The 20,950-nt window shown below is 42.7% G+C and overlaps 1 protein-coding gene across 1 annotated transcript in view; it reads left to right on the top strand.

The window, feature by feature from the left end:
• The window catches only part of LOC311242194 (neuron navigator 3-like), a 121,785-nt gene that overhangs the window by 43,247 nt on the left and 57,588 nt on the right, over window positions 1-20,950 (top strand). Inside the window, 6 exon segments of the mRNA XM_084331147.1 lie at window positions 3,464-3,599; window positions 4,793-5,114; window positions 7,405-7,649; window positions 8,228-8,742; window positions 10,406-10,897; window positions 17,618-17,659. Coding sequence (XP_084187273.1) covers window positions 3,464-3,599; window positions 4,793-5,114; window positions 7,405-7,649; window positions 8,228-8,742; window positions 10,406-10,897; window positions 17,618-17,659 — 1,752 coding nt within the window.

The raw sequence follows: 20,950 nt of genomic DNA, 5'->3' as shown, positions 1-20,950 counted from the left end.
CCACAATAGATACATATACATAAATACATATAGGACAGTCACGGTAACAGTGTCAGTCAGTGACAGATGCTTGTCCATCTGTGCAAAGGGGGGCGGGCCAGGGTGTTCAGTGTTCGGACTGCTGTGGGGAAAAAACTGTTTGTGAAGCGTGTGTGTCTGGTTAGGATGGACCTGTAGCGACACAATATGCTCCAATTACACCTTTAATTTTTGTTATTTTTTACTTGACCTTCTAAAAGTTTAAAATGAAAGTATTTTGGAGCGGGGTCTACTACACCTCTCGTTTACAAGTTCTTATCAACCCATGACGTGGGTCGACTGCTACAGTTAAAGTTCTGTATTGTTATCAAATTGTAACGGTTGGAAAGTCTGTTCTCCAAAAAGATGACTTGATTTAGAGAAAACAAGAGATGGTTGAGGATTCATTTTCTCAGCTTGAAGTCCTTCATTAACCCTTTCACTACCACACTACACAGAAGGTTAACCCTTTACTATCACACGTTAACCCTTTGGTAGTGCGGCAGTGAAAGGGTTCAAACTTTTTCTGTCCAGCTCAAATTGAATTCCTGCAACTCTTATTAGATGTGGTCAGATTCGGGTTGTGAAGATTAATGGCGTCTCGTCCTATTAATTTTAATGACGTCAATGGTGTGATCAGGTTGCACACCGCGCCAGTGGATAATCAGGTCGCACAGGTCCTGCTTTACTCATTTATATCTCGTTAAGTGTCAGATGAAAACACACTACATGTACATTTTGTACTGTACATATGCTCTGCCCCACACTATCTATGGGTAGTCTGTATTTTGTCATCTGTTTATTTTTTGGGCCCATTCTCTCCATGTTCATGTTTCCCCATATGAATGTGGGGTATATTCACATAGAGTTTGATCTGTAGATGGCAAATACGCTACTTGGAACCCTTTGTTAACCGGTTGTTAACCCTTTGTTAACCCATTGGCCCATTGTAAATAGAATGAGTATAGAACCGTTTTACTCCAGTATTTATAGATATTACCAACGTAAACAAAGCTTTAAAAAAATACAGAAAATACAATTAAAAAAATTACACATACTTACTTACTTACCTCACCTGTTGTCCGGTGTATCAAGAGCAATCAGCTAGAGAATGAAATCATGCCTCCATCGCTGTTTCTTGATTTTGGCGGTGGGGCCACCCATCTGTTTGCATTTGGATTACTGACTGGGCCTTTAATTTCTGGAAAGAAACGCGTGTAACACGTGTGGATATATGTTCCCTCGCCGGTCCATAACTAACTTTGCTTTTTTAATAAAAGGATATTATCTAACGGATGATTACCTAACAACGTGCTTTTTAGTATAAAACAAGCAGCAGAGAATCGATAATACCATTATCTTCCTGGGACAAGACACACGCACACGCACACACTCACACATGCACACACACACACACACACACTGGCGTCGTCTCCTCGAATCCAGTCCGCCCACAAGTCATCCATTGTGAGCGTTTTGAAAAGGACTCGTCGTTTTCTCATTTTCAACCCCGCCTTTGATTTGTATCTTTGTCTTATCGGATGAGTCATGGAAGGCAGCGCCTGGATTGACTGAATTGTTCGCTGGTCAGACACGAAGTGATTGACTTATTGAGACAAGAGTGTTTGATTTTGAAAGGTTATTAATATCATGTTATTGTTGATAACGGCTCGACCCCCATCTCTCTCTGTCACACACACACACACACACACACACACACACACACACACACACACACACACACACAGATACCAGACTAGATGTTGGCATGGAAACCAGCTATAGCCTGTGTGTGTGTGTGTGTGTGTGTGTGTGTGTGTGTGTGTGTGTGTGTGTGTGTGTGTGTGTGTGTGTGTGTGTGTGTGTGTGTGTGTGTGTGTGTGTGTGTGTGTGTGTGTGTGTGTGTGTGTGTGTGTGAGTGTGAGAGGGGGGGGGGGGGAGTTGGGGAGAAACTGCTAATACAATACAATTGAAAGTGATTTATTGGATGAGATAGATAGAGGTAAATAGGATTGCAAATGACTGCAACATATTGTCGTATTTTTCCAAAGCTCTAACTCTGTGGTAATTAACTGTGTGTGAGTGCGTGAGGAAATTATCCATACGGTTGATCCATATGGCCTTCGTTTAGGGCTCTCTGAATCTATCACCGTTTTGGGAACACGGGATTAGTAATGACTATGCTAATTTAAGATCCATCCGTTCTTCCATTCTCCCTCAGACAAAAATGAGGAACGGGAATAATGAGCAGGGGTCCAATTTGGGAAGATGAACTCAAATGCCCACAAGTCAATGGCACACACATTAGGGATTTAAATTAGGCCACTGCTGTTCGATGAGACTAATTAGGCAACGTATAAATGATGTACAAGCCAGCGGGGAAGATGGTGATTGGACACTCCTTCCTCGCAGCGGTGGTTTCTGCCACCATTCTCAGCCGCTTCTGTAAGTTACAGACTTTAATCAATTTAACGGAGAGGGAAGACGGGCTACCAGAGGGGTAGTTACTTAGTATCTATCTGGCTTCCAGTGGACCCTGTGCCTGAAGAAAGATAGGGGCTGAGAGATTCTCCGAGTGGAGAGATGGAACGAAAGGACGGGTAAGAAAAGGTGGGGATGTCATCTTGTTCTCATATTCTACTGTCTGACAGTTTGCTCCCTTTCTCTCCCTCTCTATATCTCCCTCTCTCTCTGCCCCTCTCTCTCTCTACTATCTACTCTGTCTTTTCTCCCTTCTTTCTCTTTCCCCTTTCTCCACCCCACCCCACAATTCTCTCTCTCTCTCTCTCTCTCTCTCTCTCTCTCTCTCTCTCTCTCTCTCTCTCTATCTCCCCCTCTTTCTCTCTACTATCTACTCTGTCTTTTTTCTCTTTCCCCTTTCTCCACCCCACCCCACAATTCTCTCTCTCTCCCCCTCTCTTTCTCTCTACTATCTACTCTGTCTTTTTTCTCTTTCCCCTTTCTCCACCCCACCCCACAATTCTCTCTCTCTCTCTCTCTCTCTCTCCCTCTCTTTCTCTCTACTATCTACTCTGTCTTTTTTCTCTTTTCCCTTTCTCCACCCCACCCCACAATTCTCTCTCTCTCCCCCTCTCTTTCTCTCTACTATCTACTCTGTCTTTTTTCTCTTTCCCCTTTCTCCACCCACCCCACAATTCTCTCTCTCTCTCTCTCTCTCTCTCTCTCTCCCCCTCTCTTTCTCTCTACTATCTACTCTGTCTTTTTTCTCTTTTCCATTTCTCCACCCCACCCCACCATTCTCTCTCTCTCTCTCTCTCTCTCTCTCTCTCTCTCTCTCTCTCTCTCTCTCTCTCTATGTCTCTCTACCTCTCCCATCTACTCTATCCTCTCTCCGTTTTTCTTTCTTTCCTCCCTCCCTCCCTCTACCCCATCTCTATCCCCCTCTTTCTCCTCCCCTCTCTCCCTCTCTCCCTCTCTCCTGTAGCTGGGACGACAGCAGCTCTGTGAGCAGCGGTCTGAGTGACACCCTGGATAACATCAGCACAGATGATCTGAACACGCCCGCCTACTCTGCCGTCAGCTCCTCGTCGTCCTCGTCCCGCAAGAACAAGGCGGCGCAGGTAAACCCACTATGGGATGTAGAGGTAGCAGCAGTGTTACGTGAACGCGTCGTCATATTCGGACATGCAGCGGTTGTTGGTTGTAGTTTTAGTAGAATAGAATAGAATGGAATGGAAATACTTTAATTATCCCGAGGGAAATTTGACACTACAAATTGCTCACATTAAACATTTAGACGGAACAAAAAGTCACGAATAGGAATAACAAAACAAATTGCCTAAGAATAAGAATAGAATAGAATATACAGTAAAGATATACAGTAAAAATATACAGGAGTCTACAGTAAGTGTAGTCTAGTTAATCTCACTCCTTCACTAATCTACTAGTCTATATAAATGCAGTCCATTTACCCATATGATCGATCGAGTGGAATATCCTCAAACTGCTTCTTTCGCAACATATCGAGGGCTTTGTGCAAAAGGGGCGTAAGTGACATTTTCAGACTTTTACAGGAGAGCAAAGACCAACGGCAAACTCAAGTGACGGTTCCCACTTGTGCCTTTAGGTTTTCGGCCTTTATTTGAAAAAGTTAAATCATAGTGAACTTATCCTTTTACCGTTTGATAGAGCTCATCAAGAGCTTTAAAATGATATATAAAACTCATGTTCGCCCGAGGCGTCACTTACGCCCCCTTTTGCTCCAAGCCCTCATATTATTAGCATATTCAGCAGCTCTTTTGACTCTTCATCGGTTAATATGATGAGGTTCATTATCCTGTACACGGTGAACAGTTTCTGTTCATGAACACTTTCTGGGGGAAATGCACGTTACTGTAGCTTCGCTATAGAGCTTTGACATCGCAGCGAAGGCTGTCGAGTGAAGGCCACACGTGGGCAGCCTCCCGAGAACACGGTATCCACACGCTCCTTTATGAAACACACTATAGAGACGGAGCTCTTAGGAGACCTTGGACCACGCTTGGGAGGCGTGCGATCTGTCGAGGTGGGTTGGCGTGCGTGCGCAATGAATGAATGAATGAATGAAATAAAAATGTTCGTGTCATGTCCGACGACCCATCCCTTCCGGGATTATAAAACACCAAAAACAACAATTGAACATAACAATCACTTCCCGTGGGTTTCTAAGCTACACCATGCACATCATCAGAGGCCAGAATACATATGTTATTTTCATGCGTTTCTATGTGTGTGTTAACTTCACCCATGTGTGTGTGTGTCCCCCCCCCCTCAGTCCCAGAGAGGAGGCCGGTCCCGGCACGTGGAGCAGGAGGCCAGCAGCAGCTGGGCCGGAGCCGAGGACCTGAAGAAGGTGGAGGAGGAGCTGGACGTGAGCAGCATGGACCCCGCCGGCGGCTCCTCCCGCTGGAAGACCTCTTCATCCTCCTCGGCCTCCTCCCAGCAGCCCCAGGGCCAGTATGAAGACGCCGGCCAGAAGTCCGCGGCCATGGCCCAGATGTCCCAGACGGGCTCCTGGAGGAGGGGCATGACGGCCCAGGTGGGCATCACCCCGCCCCGGACCAAGGGCACCTCTGCTGCCACCCTTAAGACGCCTGGTAAGAATGTGAAGCACCTCATCATAGCACCCGCGATGTCACTCACTCGCTCGCTCGCTCGCTTACTCTGCCCCTAGTGGCAGCCCACAGGCATGGCACTTTGTATAAGAGCATCACATTACGAATGCTTCACATCTATGACCAGTGGCGTCGCGTGGGTAAAATAACAGGGGAAGCCAAAAAAAAATTATAAAAAAAAAAATTATTCAATATTTTTATTAATAATTTTTTTTTTTTTTTTTTTTTTTTAAAGTCAAGCAGTCACCATGTACACTACAGTATGGCTCGGCGGCCAGTCAAACGTTATTTTTATTTATTTAACAGATTGCAGAATGGGTACAATACAGTACGGCTCAATACACATTTATGATGAATTGAAAATGGGGGACCCTGATGTAAACAAGACGAAAGTCTTTCTCTGGTCTGCATCCCCTTAACAATTGTATGTATTGAGCTGTACTGTACTGTACCCATTCTGCAATCTGTTAATAAAGTTTTCATTCATTCACACACAATTGTATAAGGGGATGCAGACCAGAGAAAGACGTTTGTCTTGTTTACATCAGGGTCATTAATACTGCTGGAGCATTGGTTAATTTTTGGTCCGATTTTTCTTTGCGCGATTTTGCGCGCCGCGTGGGAGCAAATTCGAGACACATATTCGGTTGCAAAAAGGTGTCCCACGGTCTCCTCTATGGCCGTGAATATTTTCACGCGGATCGGAATCACGGCGCGCCCGTGGGACACTTTTCCGTTTCGGCGAGTTTATTCCACGCTTTCTGTTTTCCTTTTCTAAGCATTTTAGGGGCTACATGTGAATCAGTAAAAGTTGCGGGACGCCCAGATGTTTCCACGATAGAAAGCTCGCGTGGATCCCATAATAGGCTCACTTAATACAGCGTTTTTAAAATCACGCGACATTTTCAGGGTCGCGAGCCGACCTTTTCCCCTCGTTTTCGATGATGGAAGTGATTTAGGAAAAGCTTCGGCACGCCGAGAGGTCCCCGTGGATTTTATCTCGCGAGGATCGGGGCAATATTCGGCCCGTGGGAACAGTTACGGGTTAATACAATGTTCAGAGTGCAGAGGGGAAAATATGGCACCTGCCCCGCCTCCAGGTGGAATATTATGCTGAACGTCTTCCTCCCAGCTCCGTTTTAAACTTTTAGGGTGTGGCCAGTGGCAGTCAGCTCGAATCTGATTGGCTAGGATCGGATTTGGAGTTTGGACTCACTCTATAATGCTGGAAGCCTGGAGAAAGAGACCTACCCACTGCTTCTCTCCTATACTAGCTGCAGTAGTGAGCACAGTCTGACAGTGTGTTAGAGGGAGTGAGAAGGAGAAGAGGGAGACATTAAAAAAAAAAAAAAAAAAAAAAAAAAAAAAAACAGATGCACAGATGAAAATGAATGTAAACTATATTAAAAAAAAATTATATTTTAATTTTTTTTTTTTTTTTTCATATTTCATATTTCATAATTTGATATGACATTTATAGGGAGGCATGGCTTCCGTTGGCTTCCACAAGGATTCACCACTGTCTATGACACGGCGTGTCCTTGTTTTTAAATGAACAAACTTTGTTAGACAAAATGAAAGGATCTTATTCAATTGTATGGCACCACTGTGTGACTCACACGCACTTTTCTTCCTTACATTCAGTTCCCTGTTACCTATATGATCACAGTGTTGTAAGTGTATACTTCTTCCTACTCCTTTTCGAACATGCAGATTGAGTTGTTTTTTCTTTTTTGTTATTGTTTGTTGTATTCATTGCATGTTCAAAATAAAGACTTCAAATCAAATCAAATCAAAGGTTAGACTGTACTGGTGTCGTTACATTAGACTATGGAAGAGGGGGGGGGGGGTCTAAATGTATTGAGACAGAATCATCTTGTGAGGTTGACTCCACAGTATTTGCTAAGTTACTCAATGAAAGATTCACTAAAGTTATAATGAAATCTGTACCTCTTCCCAAAAACATATGGCCCAGAAAAAGTGTAGCTGTTCAGCGATACCTGTGGTTTGAGACGTTGCAGTAGCGATTAAGTTTTACTTCCACTCAGCAAGATTCATGTGCTTGTGTTGAGGATAAGTATCGTTTTCCAATTCAGCTGAGTACGGAGAAAAGTGCTCTTGGCTATTTTCCACAGTTTACTTTTAATTCGTGTTCTGAGCCAAGGCAGGTGATGAGAACAAACACCGGGGCGTTCTGCCGGCCACATGCAGTTTGCTGAGGGCCAAGGTGCTTAACGCACGTGTGCTAATGAGTGTTTCTGGAAATCGACAGGCAAAACCGATGACGCTAAGGCCTCAGAGAAGGGCAAAGCCCCGTCCAAGGGATCGGCGGGCATCCAGCGCTCCCCGTCGGACGCCGGCAAGAGCAGCGGGGACGAGGGCAAGAAGCCCCCGTCGGGCATCGCACGGCCGCCCACCACGGGCTCCTTCGGGTACAAGAAGATCCCCGGTGCCACGGGCACGCTCATCACCTCCAGCGGGGCCACCCTGACGAGTGGATCCGCCACCCTGGGCAAGGTGAAAACCAAAGCCATCGCTCACACACACAAATGATCACTTTAAAAGAAAATGGAAAAGGACACTTTAACCCTTTCACTGCCACACGACAGAAGGTTAACCCTTTACTATCACACAACCGACGGTCGCCGTGTGGCAGTGAAAGGGTTAACCTTCTGTGTATTGTCGCAGTGAAAGGGTTAACCGTTTTGGTAGTGCGGCGGTGAAAGGGTTAAAGGAACGAGGGAAAAATAAAGGTCACTTTAAAAGGAAAGAACCGATGTGGTTATTGTATAGTATAGTTTAGATATAGCAAGTATAGCATAGGGATATATAGAGTTAAAACTGTATATTGTATAGTAGTGTACATAGGACCCAGTGCCTTAAACCTGTAGCTACTGTAGCTAACAATCTCAGGAATTTAGCATGTCTATTTTATCATGCCCTTTTTATGTATATTTTATTACCTGTTTTTATTTATGTCTATTTTATTATTAGTGTTATTGCACAATCGAAGCGGGCATGGCCACCCGCATTTCACTGTATGCCCCTGGTACGTATGTGACAAATAAAAACTCTTGAAATCTTGAATCTTGAAGGTGCCCAAGTCCTCGGCCGCCCTGGGAAAGGGCACGGGGGGCGTCGGCGGGGGCCGGAAGACCAGCCTGGACGGCTCGCAGCCCCAGGACGACGGCAGCATCCTGCTGGGCTGCGGGGGGTCCAACAAGGTGCCCCTGCAGTACCGCTCCCTGCCCCGGCCCGCCAAGTCCCCCAGCGGGGCGGTGGTGGGCCGCGGGGGGGGCGGGCACCGGTCCAGCTCCAGCAGCATCGACTCCAACGTCAGCGGCAAGTCCAGCGGCGCGGCGGCCGCGGCTGCTTCGGGGGCCAAGCGCAGGGACGCCGCCGGGAAGGTGGGCTCGGAGCGCTCCAGCCCTGTCACCATCATCAACCAGACGGACAAGGAGAAGGTGGCGGTGTCGGATCAGGACCCGGCGGCGACAGGACTGTCCACCTCCCCCAAGTCCAGCCCGACCTCCAGCTCCTCCACGGGCCAGTCGGGTCTCAGGCAGCCCGGCTCCAAGTACCCCGACATCGCCTCCCCCACCTTCCGCAGGTCAGTCACACCTAACCACTCATTCCATCACGTTTTGTTCCATTACGTTAATTGGATAGCACCCAGCTTCCTTTTTTATTTGATTTGTTTTAATTTTCCCGTTGTTACTATATATATATTCATATTTTTACCCTTTCTTTTGTATAGCTTCTCTCTCCTTGTAAAGTGTCCTTGAGTCTGAGAAAAGGCGCTTCTCTCTCTAAATTCAATTTATTATTATTATTATTATTATTATTATTATTATTACTCCAGATTCTTTATTTGAGGTGAAATAAGTGCACTTTGTCATTTACAACTGACTAATAATTCCCCTCATAACCCCCTAAATATAAATAACAGTAGGTTATTGCTTGTACAGTATAAAACAAAAATAGTATAAATCCAGCACCAGACCAAGGTTTATGGTAGATATTATTCTACAGGGTTAAATATTAGCCAAGCTTATTCATTCTTCACACTCGCTTTTCTGTTCAGTATTTTAAACATGAAACATTGTCTGTCATTTTCAAGGTGTTTTCATTCAGTCAATGCTTAAGGCTACGTTGGAATAATGAAGCCTTGTTTCCCCGTCACCTAGACTCTTGTAACAGATAGGGAGGCTTAGTGAGGCTGGCATGCTTGGAGGCAAAGTTTCAACTTGGTTTTGAAAGACACTCAATCAGTTGCGAAACCCATATTTTTTAGGGTGCACATAATAAGTACGAGACACTTAATAAATCATATTTCATCAACGGTGTAAGACAACGTCCCTGTCTGTTGATAGATAGATAGATAGATAGATAGATAGATAGATAGATAGATAGATAGATAGATAGATAGATAGATAGATAGATGGATGGATGGATGGATGGATGGATGGATGGATGGATGGATAGATAGATATTGTCTTTGTGGTTTCCCTATGACTTCACTGGTCATGTTAACGGCAAATACGCCACTGTGGGTAAAGCAGTGTTTTTTTCCCCCTTTTAAGATGAAGATGTCATGATTTGTCATTCAGGTCAGGCAAATCCAACTCACCAGACTTGATTTAGATGAGACGGGAGACGAGTTTCTCAGCACGTGGTCCTTGTCTCATTAGAAGTGTGCGTTTTGACAAGCATTTTCCAAAACAACTGCGCCATCCGGTCTGTCACGGTGCCTGGGGTTCTATGTCTTTACCTCTCGGGAGAGTCACCTATAAATACCCTGTGATCGCAGCGACAGCGGAAGACAAACACAAACAGATGGCCATGTGAACATGTGTGGGCGGCCAGCGGGGTTTCAGTGGCCAGAGAGACGGCTGATTCACAACCACGGCACTGAAACGGCCCGATGCAAATTACACTGTTACCTTAGTTTACAGCTGAAAGTGGAGGCTTACTACTGCGGTGAGCTAGTGGGTGTGTGGGAGTTGCTTTTTACATGAGCTCCACTTTTATTAGTGGGTTTTTAATAAAATATTGTAGCGTAGTGTGGCGATTTAGACAAAGAATAGCTAGCCGTGGCTATATTGTGTGAGCAGTGAGAAGGTACTGCTCCCTTCATAATTTCTCGCCAGAACCTATATGAACAATTATTCGATAATATAATATCTACTGTATATTCAAAGCCACAGTAGGCTACACTCGCCCACTCGCCGAGAGCTTCCGAGTGACCCCGCCCACTTCTGTGCCCGTCCCAGGTTGTTCGGCACCAAAGCCAGCAGCAAGGCCAGCACCCCGGGCACGCCTGACTCGGGCAAGTGCCCCTCCTCCCTGGGCAGCCCCCACGGCACGCTGGCGAGGCAGACCAGCCTGGACTCGCCCTCCTCGGGCACCGGGAGCCTGGGCAGCGCCGGCGGCGGTCAGAGCGGCGGCAGCAGCCCCCTGTACGGTAAAACCCCGGAGCTGTGCGCCGACTCCCCGGCCTCCAGCCCGGCCTCCGGCCTCTCCCTGGCCTCCAACACCAGGCCCTGGCCTGCCTGCAGCTCCGTGGCCTCCAGCCCGGCCTCCGGCCTCTCCCTGGCCTCCAACACCAGGCCCTGGCCCGCCTGCGGCTCCTCGGCGGGCAGCAAGGACACCCTGAGCTGCCAGAGCATGACGAGCCTCAGCTCCGAGTCCATAGACCTGCCACTGGCACACCACGGGCCCAAGGTCACGCGCACCGGCAGCGTCAAGTCCACTCTGTCGGAGGGGTGAGTACCGCAGGGGGCTCCGCTGGTTCTGAGGCTTGTGTGTGTCGTTTAGATACGGGGTTTACACAGGATGGAGACATGTTGGAGACATTGTGACCGCTCTACATTGCAGGTAGTGTCTAGATCAGCGGTTCTCAAACTACAGGTTGCGACTAGGGATGTCCGATATTATCGGCCGATATTGGCATAAAAATGTGATATCGGAAAATATCGGTATCGGTTTTCAATTATTTTTTTCATTTTTTTTTCATTTATATAATAATAATAATAATAATAACTTTATTTGTATAGCACTTTTCATACAGAGGTTGCAGTTCAAAGTGCTTCACAACAGTAAAAAATACAGACATGAGCGTTTATATTTATATAACCTTTATTTACCCAGGCAAGCAAGTAAGAACAAATTCAGATTTTATTTATTGTCAAAAGTATGCATGGACTTCCGGTTGTGTGATGTCCGGGTAGCAGCTTGAATCTTGAGTTCCTCAGAACCCCAGAGATAAATGACCCAACAAACAGATATTGTCAGCAACATTTAACGAGTGAGACGGTAAGAAGTCTAAAGATGAGCCCGAAGAAACAAAAGGCTAAAAGAAATACCAAAACCGACTCTGGAAACGAGAAAGATGTCACAGATGAACAGGCTCGTCAAACCAGCTCTTCCGACACTGACGAGGAAACAGAGGGAGAGGAATCCGCGATTCTAAAAGAATTAAAAGATCTAAGGAGAGAGAATAAAGAAGCACACAATGCCACTCAGTCTTCAGTGAGCAAACTTGAAACATCTATGTCGCAAGTAACTGAATGGATTGACAAAACAGAAGGTAGAATTACGGTAATTGAAAAAGAAATCACGAAACTGGATGATAGTGGAATGAGACACCAGAGGGCGCTCAAATACCTTGTAAAAAGAGATGCAGAAATTACTGCAACCTGTGAAGACTTGCAAAATAGACTCAGACGCAACAATATCCGGATCTACCAAGTCCCTGAAGGTAGCGAGGACAAGGATACTAAAGAGTTTGTGAAGCAGCTATTGACAACATCCCTGAAAATAACACCTGAACTTGAGTTTGAGATTAAGATAGAAAGAGCGCACAGATCACTGACGGCCAAACCGAGAGATTCTAGCGCCCCCCCGCGCTCTATCATTGTGCGCTTTCTAGATTTCAATATCAAAGAACAGGTGTTACAGCTCGCATGGGGACAATCCGTCACACTTCAAGGGAAAAGGATCTATTTTGATCACGATTACTCCCCAGACCTGCAAAAGAAGAGGGGTCAGGTGCGTCACGTCATCAAACAGCTGAAGGAAAAAGGGATACGCGCTAATTGCCCATACCCGGCACGACTCAGGATGACAACAGAATCGGGAACGAAGGTGTTTGACTCGCTGGTGGATGCAATTCCCACACTAAAAGAACTGGGAATTCATGTCCAAATCGACGAAAGAGAGCAACTACAAAGAGAACTGACAAGGGACAGGTGGCGAACACAAAGAAGAGGGCGAGAGCAGCGAACGAAAGGAGCCATGACGTCACTATCCGCCGCAGACCTAAGATCATTCATGGACGATAAAGATGAGTAAACCAGTTAGATATAGTAATAGTAGACTAACGAAATGTTTACAATAAGTGTAAAACACAAGAAATAATGGACATGCTGCTGACTAATATGATTATCATTTACCCTGAGTATTAATTACCTGTTGGGAAAATTTAAATATATCAAATCTACTTTAATTTATATGTGGTTCTGAGGCCAGAGACTGAGCCATAGACGGATCACACTTAGCCTGTGTTATCAGGCAAAGGTTAACCCTATACGCTCGTGGTTAACTTCTCTGCACTTAGTGCAATATGCTCCCTGAGAGAGAAAGCTACACCTCTCTAGAACATCGGGAGATTATTTCATTTGTGATTTATGTAAGACAGCTTACTGGAAAATTGGAAGCCCTAGGTTTTCCCTTACAAGTGAATAGGGGACCATTTTGTTTTGTTTTTTATGTTGTATACTCTTTGACAAATGCCTCAAGCTCATATACTATGGAAGATAGATCTATGTTGTACATACGAAATACAATGACATTATGACAAGCCTTAAATGTATTAGTTATAATATAAATGGTCTTAACAACCCAATAAAGAGGAAAAAACTTTTTGGACAACTTAAGAAAATGCAGTGCTCTATAGCATTCATTCAAGAAACGCACTTATCAATGAACGAACACCAGAAACTGAAGAGAGAATGGGTGGGCCAGGTGTATAGTGCGTCCTGTCAAACAGGGAAAAAGAGAGGAGTGGCTATTCTATTTAACAAATCAGTATACTTCACCAAAGAAAAGGAAATTGCAGATGACCAGGGCAGATATGTTATGGTCCTGGGGTCAATAGGAGGATCAATCATAACCTTTCTAAATATATATGCACCAAATGAAGACTGCCCCAATTTCTTTAAAGGTATAGCCTCACTTTTGGCTGGTAACGCCAAAGGAATTATCCTTATGGCCGGTGATTTCAACTGTGTACTAAATCCAAAAGTAGACAAACTGCCTGTAGATTGTGGACCCATTTCAAAAAAATCTAGATCACTGAATGCAATGATAAAAGAATTTGGACTTATAGATGCATGGCGTTTCCACCATCCTAGGCAGAAAGACTTTACCTTTAGGTCTGGGGTCCATGGTAGCTACTCTCGGATAGATTACTTCTGTATTTCCAAGCAAGATATTGACAAAGTTGAATCATGTATCATTGAACCAGCGACCATCTCAGATCATGGACCTCTAACTCTTCAACTTAACCTCAGTACCAATAAAATCTTTAAATATTGGAGGCTCAATGTATCCATGCTGTCTGACTCTCACACACGGGAGAGGATAAGTGAAGAACTGAAGAGTTATTTTGATCTCAACAATAAGGGGGATGTCTCACCATCAATTTTATGGGACGCGGCAAAGGCTGTAATGAGAGGTAAAATTATCTCAATTTCAAGTGCACTAAAGAAACAGCGAAATGAAAAACAACAGAACCTAGAAAATGAGTTAAAAATACTAGAAAGGAAACATAAACTGAACAGAGATGAGGAAGATTTAAAAGCTCTACTAACCTGCAAACAAAAACTAGATGACCTGTTGACATACAAAGCGGAAGGAGCCCTTAGATTTGCTGGTAGGAATTACTATGAGATGGGAAATAGGGCAAGCAAGCTACTGTCATTCCAGCTCCACAAAATACAGTCAAGTCGGATAGTTCCAAAGATTAAACACCCCAGCACACACATGGAAGTAATGCAAACGCAAGAAATTGCTAATGCATTTGCAGATTACTATACCGACCTCTACAAAGCACAGCAATTGGAAAACAAGAAAGAAAAAATCAACAACTTCTTAGATAACCTTAAACTTTCTAAACTATCCCCAGATGAGGCGGATGAGCTAACCTCCCCTATTACGGAGAAGGAGATAGGGGAAACTATTCAGATGCTTAAGAACAATAAATCACCAGGTACAGATGGGTTTTCAAATGAATTTTATAAACATTTCACTGAACAATTAACACCAGTATTAAGTGTAGTTTATAACTATGCCCTATCTGAGAGAGATCCACCAGGAAGCTGGTCAGAAGCTATTGTCTCGGTAATACATAAAGAAGGTAAAGACCCCACAAGATGTAGTTCCTATAGGCCCATAAGTCTCCTTTGCAACGATTTCAAGATATTGACATCTATACTTAAAAAAAGAATACAGAAACATATAATAAAACTGATACACCCAGACCAGACTGGCTTTATCACTGGTCGACAGGGTGCTAACAACATCAGAAGAACTTTAAATCTGCAAACAGTGGCTGGATCTCGAAAAGAACCATCAATGCTTCTCGGCTTAGATGCCGAGAAGGCATTTGATAGAGTTGATTGGCTGTACCTTGAACTAACATTGAAAGGTATGGGATTCAATAACACATTTATAGATTGGATAAAATGTTTATATAAAAATCCTAAGTCTAGAGTAAGGGTGAATGGTCACTGCTCTCACTTCTTTGAGATACAGAGAGGGACACGCCAAGGAGACGTTTTGTCTCCATTACTATTCGCGATTGGCATAGAGCCACTAGCGGAGATGATTAGATCAAACCCTCAGATACAGGGAATAGATGACCAAAAAGGCATTACACACAAGATCTCGCTATTTGCTGATGACATTTTACTTTATATCAAAAACCCTTTAGAATCAATTCCAAACATAATGATGGATTTAAGAAATTACGGCGAACTGTCGGGTTATAAGATAAATGAGACCAAATCAGAAGCCATGATGATAGTGGGAACATGGCCAACACATCTGAACAGTATAGCACCCTTCCATTGGGCTAGAGACGGATTCAGGTATTTAGGAATCATTTTGACTCCCAGCAGCAATCAGTTATATCAAGCAAACTACGAAAAGTTGATTGTACAAATCAAATCAGACATGGCCAGATGGGACATTTTACCTCTCTCCCTAGTGGGAAGAATAGAATCAATTCGAATGAATGTGCTACCTAGACTTATTTTTCTCTTCCAGTCTCTACCTATACCAATACCTGCCACTACCTTTAAAATGTTAGATAAACTCCTATCCAAATTTATCTGGCAGAGGAAAAAACCTAGAGTAAGGCTTAAAACACTATGTTTGCCAAAGAACAAGGGTGGTCTTGGTCTACCAAACCTAAGAAACTACTACTGGGCAGCTCAATTACGCATACTTGTGCATTGGATACAAAAGGACCTAGATTCAGGATGGGTACAGATTGAGCAAAACTCAATTCCAAAGACCCCTCTCAGATCCATAATATTCCTGGGGAAAGCATACTGGAAAAAAATTAAGATTGGTAACAAATGGATTACAAATACATTAAAGGTATGGGAAAGTGTAAGGAAAAAGGGGGGAGGTCCACGATCAATATCTAGGGCCATGCCAATAGCAGACAATACAGAATTCCGGCCAGCTATGGAGGATGGGGGTTTTAAAAAATGGGCGGATTTGGGCCTGGTTACTATCAATCAATTAATGGAAGGAGACTGTTTTAAATCGTTTGCACAGCTACAGCAATGTTTTGATCTACCTTCGAAAGACATGTTTAGATACTTTCAAATAAGACACTATGTAATGACTCACAGTGAGTGGGAAGCAATTAAGAGACCACCAACAAATGTGGAGCTGTACTTTATTAACACAATAGAAAAAAACTTGATGGAAAGAAAGCAGATATCCAATATTTACAACATGTTACAACTAGACGATCCAGGAGACACCACCTATATTAAAGAAAAATGGGAGTTGGAAGCTAATGTGATCATAGAAAATGAAGAATGGGAGGACAGCCATTCAAGCAATCATAAAATCACAAATAGTCCAATGTGGAAGGAGTTTGACTGGAAGGTCAAGGTCAGGTACTTTAGGACTCCTCAAGTTCTCTCCGGATTTGCTGGTGGGTCCTCACCACTATGTTGGAGAGGATGTGGATTGATCGGAGATCATACACATATTTTCTGGGACTGTCCAAGGGTGCAGACATTTTGGGTGAATATCAAAAATGAGATTAAAACCATTCTAGATCTTGACTTACCTCTGAATCCATCGTACTATATCTTGGGATGTATACCGAAAGGCACATACTATGGAGATACGTTATACATCTTGAGAGTGATACTGTTAATAGCAAGGAAAATGATAACTATGGCATGGCTACAAAATCAACCACCGTCAATCAAACAATGGACCAAGAGACTGAGACAGATGTATACAATGGAAGAAATGACTGCACAATTGCAACTGAAAAAAGATATGTTTATGCAGAGATGGTCACTTGTAACCTTGTACCTGGAGATACACTAGCATGAGTCTGACGCCCTCTCTCTCTTTTTTTGTTGTTCTTTTTCTTTTTTTTCTTCTTTTTGCTAAATTTATTTTTCTATTTATTTTTTCGTTTCTTATCCTACAAAAAATCCCAAAAAAAAAGAAAAATATTGTAAAAATCCCTCCCCACTGGGTTGTTTAAGAGGCGTACTCGGATTATACAGCTTATTTTGATTACGCTGAATACTTTGAAAACAAATTGAATAAGAGGGAAGAGCCTGAGTAACAAATGTCATTGAATATGTGAATCAAGTATATTATACTGTATGATTATTGCAATGTGATGTTCATTATGACACAAAATAAAAGAAAGTTCAAAAAAAAAAAAAGTATGCATAATGTTGTGTTAATTCCACAACAAGAGATATGCAATGTTAATTACCTGAAATTATTCAGTTTTTTGGGGGGGAACCCTGCATATATCGGTATCGGTTGATATCGGTATCGGAAATTAAGAGTTGGACAATATCGGTATATCGGTATCGGTAAAAAAGCCAATATCGAGCATCCCTAGTTGCGACCCAAAGTGGGGTCGTGTTTTTTGTTTTTTTTTATGTTCTGGCAACATATTTTGGCTAAATATGCCTCGTTTTATAAATGTGTATTGATATAATAAAAATGTCTAATAAATATGCATGATCAAGTTCAACAACGTGTGCTTATATCAAAATCATAAATAAAATAGGGTTGTGGTATAAAAAAGTTTGAGAACCCCTGGTCTAGATGTATAGTGTCTAGAAGTATTATTATTTAGAGTATTACTTTGTGTGTTTATCGTTGTATCTGTTCCTCTAATCCACTCATCCTCTGTGTTTTAACAGCATGCCTCTTGACAGAAATACGCTCCCCAAAAAGGGACTAAGGTACTACCACTCATCATCCATGTATTATTATGATCGCATTCGCTCACTATTCACATACATGTGCATGTAAACTGGTAACACCGACCTCAGGCTCTGTTTATCATTTAGTGATTCATTGTTATATTGTTAGGTATCATAGGCTCCTATTGTATCAAATCGTGTCATTATTTTAGAAGAATAGAATAGAATAGAAATCCTTTAATAATCCAGAGGGAAATTCGGCACTACAGATCGCTCACATTGAACAACAATAAGCCTTTAGGTAGTCAATAGGACTAAAATAGGAATAAGAATATAATAATATTAAAAATAAGAATACAATAGAATAAAGGATAAAATACGGTCCATGATCTATGTTCTGGTATGTATATACATTTTTAAATCTTAAATATACAACTATCCAGCCAAAAGTGTGTGTGTGTGTGTGTGTGTGTGTGTGTGTGTGTGTGTGTGTGTGTGTGTGTGTGTGTGTGTGTGTGTGTGTGTGTGTGTGTGTGTGTGTGTGTGTGTGTGTGTGTGTGTGTGTGTGTGTGTGTGTGTGTGTGTGTGTGTGTGTGTGTGTGTGTGTGTGTGTGTGTGTGTGTGTGTGTGTGTGTGTGTGTGTGTGTGTGTGTGTGTGTGTGCGTGCGTGCGTGCGTGCGTGCGTGTGTGTGTGTGTGTGTGTGTGTGCGTGCTTATCTGAGCTGGTAGTAGTGCAGCACAGCAGTCATATAAAAGCACATTTTCTTTAGCTGCTCAAATGGCCTAAACGCCTTGATAAGGAGTGTACTTTTAGTCAAGGGGAAGGAGAGGTAGATATCCCATCAAACATCCATCATAATTGACTTTCCAATCTCAGGATTTTCTATTTTCTATTGATGTAATCTCAGTATAATTCTGCTTCTTGGAGAATGCCACATACAAGCCCCTAGAGGGTTTTTAGGCAATTCTCCTTCACATCTCTTTGTGGATTATATATATATATATATGTATTATATATGTAATTGTTTTTAATGTGTGTAAATAAACAAAACGAAACAATAATGAGCTCTGTGAAGGGAACAAATAGCCCATGTCCAGCTCAATGACACTACTAACATAAGGGTTGCAGGGGGCTTCTCAGTTTCAATAGGGTGCTTTGAGATACAGTATGGGGCTTGATGCCCAATTCGTTGTTGAGTTCTGAAGCACTTGGATGTTTGTAGTTTGTTACTTCAGCGCATGATGTTTAATGAGACAACAAACAGTACAGTTAAAGATTTTCCTTCGTTAATCCGTTAATATCTGAAACTGGTCATCTTTTCTTCTCTTTATACTGTATTTCATGTCAGAGGAATTTAAAACCAATAATTACCCCTCTAATCAGAAGAATTAGTATGGCCCTTTTTAAAGCATCCATTCTGTACGCACAATACATTTGGTCAAATATGGACTCAGAGATAGTTACACAACATACTGTATAAGTCTTGACATTGAACTTTTAAGCACTTCAACGACGTGACAAGTGTGTGCTTGTCAGAGCAGTTCAACATCACGTTACATGTCCCAATCCTCTCTGGGTGAATTCAGACTGGGAGTGTGGAGGACTGAAGCCAGGTCAGATGTGACAGGCTTAGTAATGTGGGCGTTAGGGAAAATGTCTGCGTTGGAAAAGGGATGAGGATAAACTCAATTATGGTTCTCAAAGGATTAAATATGGTTGCGTTTCCATGTGGCTGATAAGGCCCCTCCTGCTGCTCTGGCTGCTGTGGCGCGGTGAGGGGAGGAGGACAGGCTCTGGCAGGGGGTTTGGCAGCGTCAGAGCAGGGTAGCCTTCGTGCGTGTGTGTGTGTGTGTGTGCGTGTGCGCGTGTGTGTGTTTACATACAGGTACATCATCTCTTAATATGAAGTAGTTACAGTACAAAAAAGAAAGCAGTGTATTCAAGTAGTTTTCACTAATTCATGTTTTATTTATAGAATGAATAACGAACAAGGACAAAAAATGATAACATACATTATTATACATAAATATATAATACAACCCCCCACCATTCCCACCACAATCGCTCCCATCCACCCAGAAGGACCACACTTGTAATAATTAATAATAATAAAAAACTAAAAAAAACATTGCAAACAGCAAATTCCCCCCAAAAATGTTATAGCAATAATAACCAGGGCGGGTGGGTGGGTGTGCGTGTGTGTGTATGTATGTGTGCGTGTGCGTGCGTGTGCATGCATGATACATCTACATACAAGTTTCTATCAGTTTGCATATGATCATTTTCCGATGCGATGCACCCCCACAGACCAGCAGTGTCTCACTATCACCCACTCTCACACATGTTGGTCATACTCTGCCTCTAGTGGTGGCTTACAGGCATTGCAGCTTGCGTGAGACCAGTTCAATCCATGCGAGAATGCTTTTCTTTCGTCAATGTCACCTTGTAGGCAAAACTCTGAAGCTTCAGAAAAACAAACTGCATGTGCATCTGTTAAGGGAGCCACTCCAGTCTGAATGAAACCGCAATGATGTCCGACAGACCTGTCTGTGCTCTCTGTGAACTCTGACCTCTGCCTAGGCAAGCGCTTTCAGACAGAACGGCTCCCAACGGGGGACTCACCACAAGATGCACGCTTTCGTTTTTGCCTACAAGCGAAACATGATTGTTTACAAACAGTATGAAGGTCTAGGCTTCACGTATATAATAATAATAATAATAATAATAATAATAATAATAATAATAATAATAATAATAATAATAATAATAATAATAATAATAATAATAATAATAATAATAATAATAATAATAATAATAATACACTTTATTTGTATAGCACCTTTCATACAGAAACTGCAGCTCAAAGTGCTTCACAACAGAAAAAAGACATACAAGGCATAAAATGAGCACATAAAGTGCAGACATATAAAATCACAGTTTTTCACATTAGGATCTAACATCCCAACAGGCCACCTAGTTTATGGTTTGATTTTATTCAGTTTTAAATAGACAGATAGATAATAAAAAGAGTAAGATAAAAATAGACAGAGTAAAATAGTGCAATAGTGCAGTGCAATAAAATAGTAGAATAGAATAGACATAAAATGAGCACATAAAGTGCAGACATATAAAATCAGTTTTTTACAGTGCAATAAAACATTTCTGGATTACTGTTTAACAGTTTAAAGTAGTCTATCTGACACCTTGTTTACTCATCTCATCGTTATCATTATATGATGACATTGCATGTGCCTGATTGTTTTAACCCTAGTCCTATTTTTTGCTACTTACTAATGGTGTTGATCAGTTGATTGAGTCCTTCTTCAGCA

The sequence above is a fragment of the Notolepis coatsorum genome (genome assembly GCF_963971535.1).
Source record: "Notolepis coatsorum genome assembly, chromosome: 15".
Taxonomy (NCBI): domain Eukaryota; kingdom Metazoa; phylum Chordata; class Actinopteri; order Aulopiformes; family Paralepididae; genus Notolepis; species Notolepis coatsorum.
This window is presented reverse-complemented; position numbering and strand designations above follow the sequence as displayed.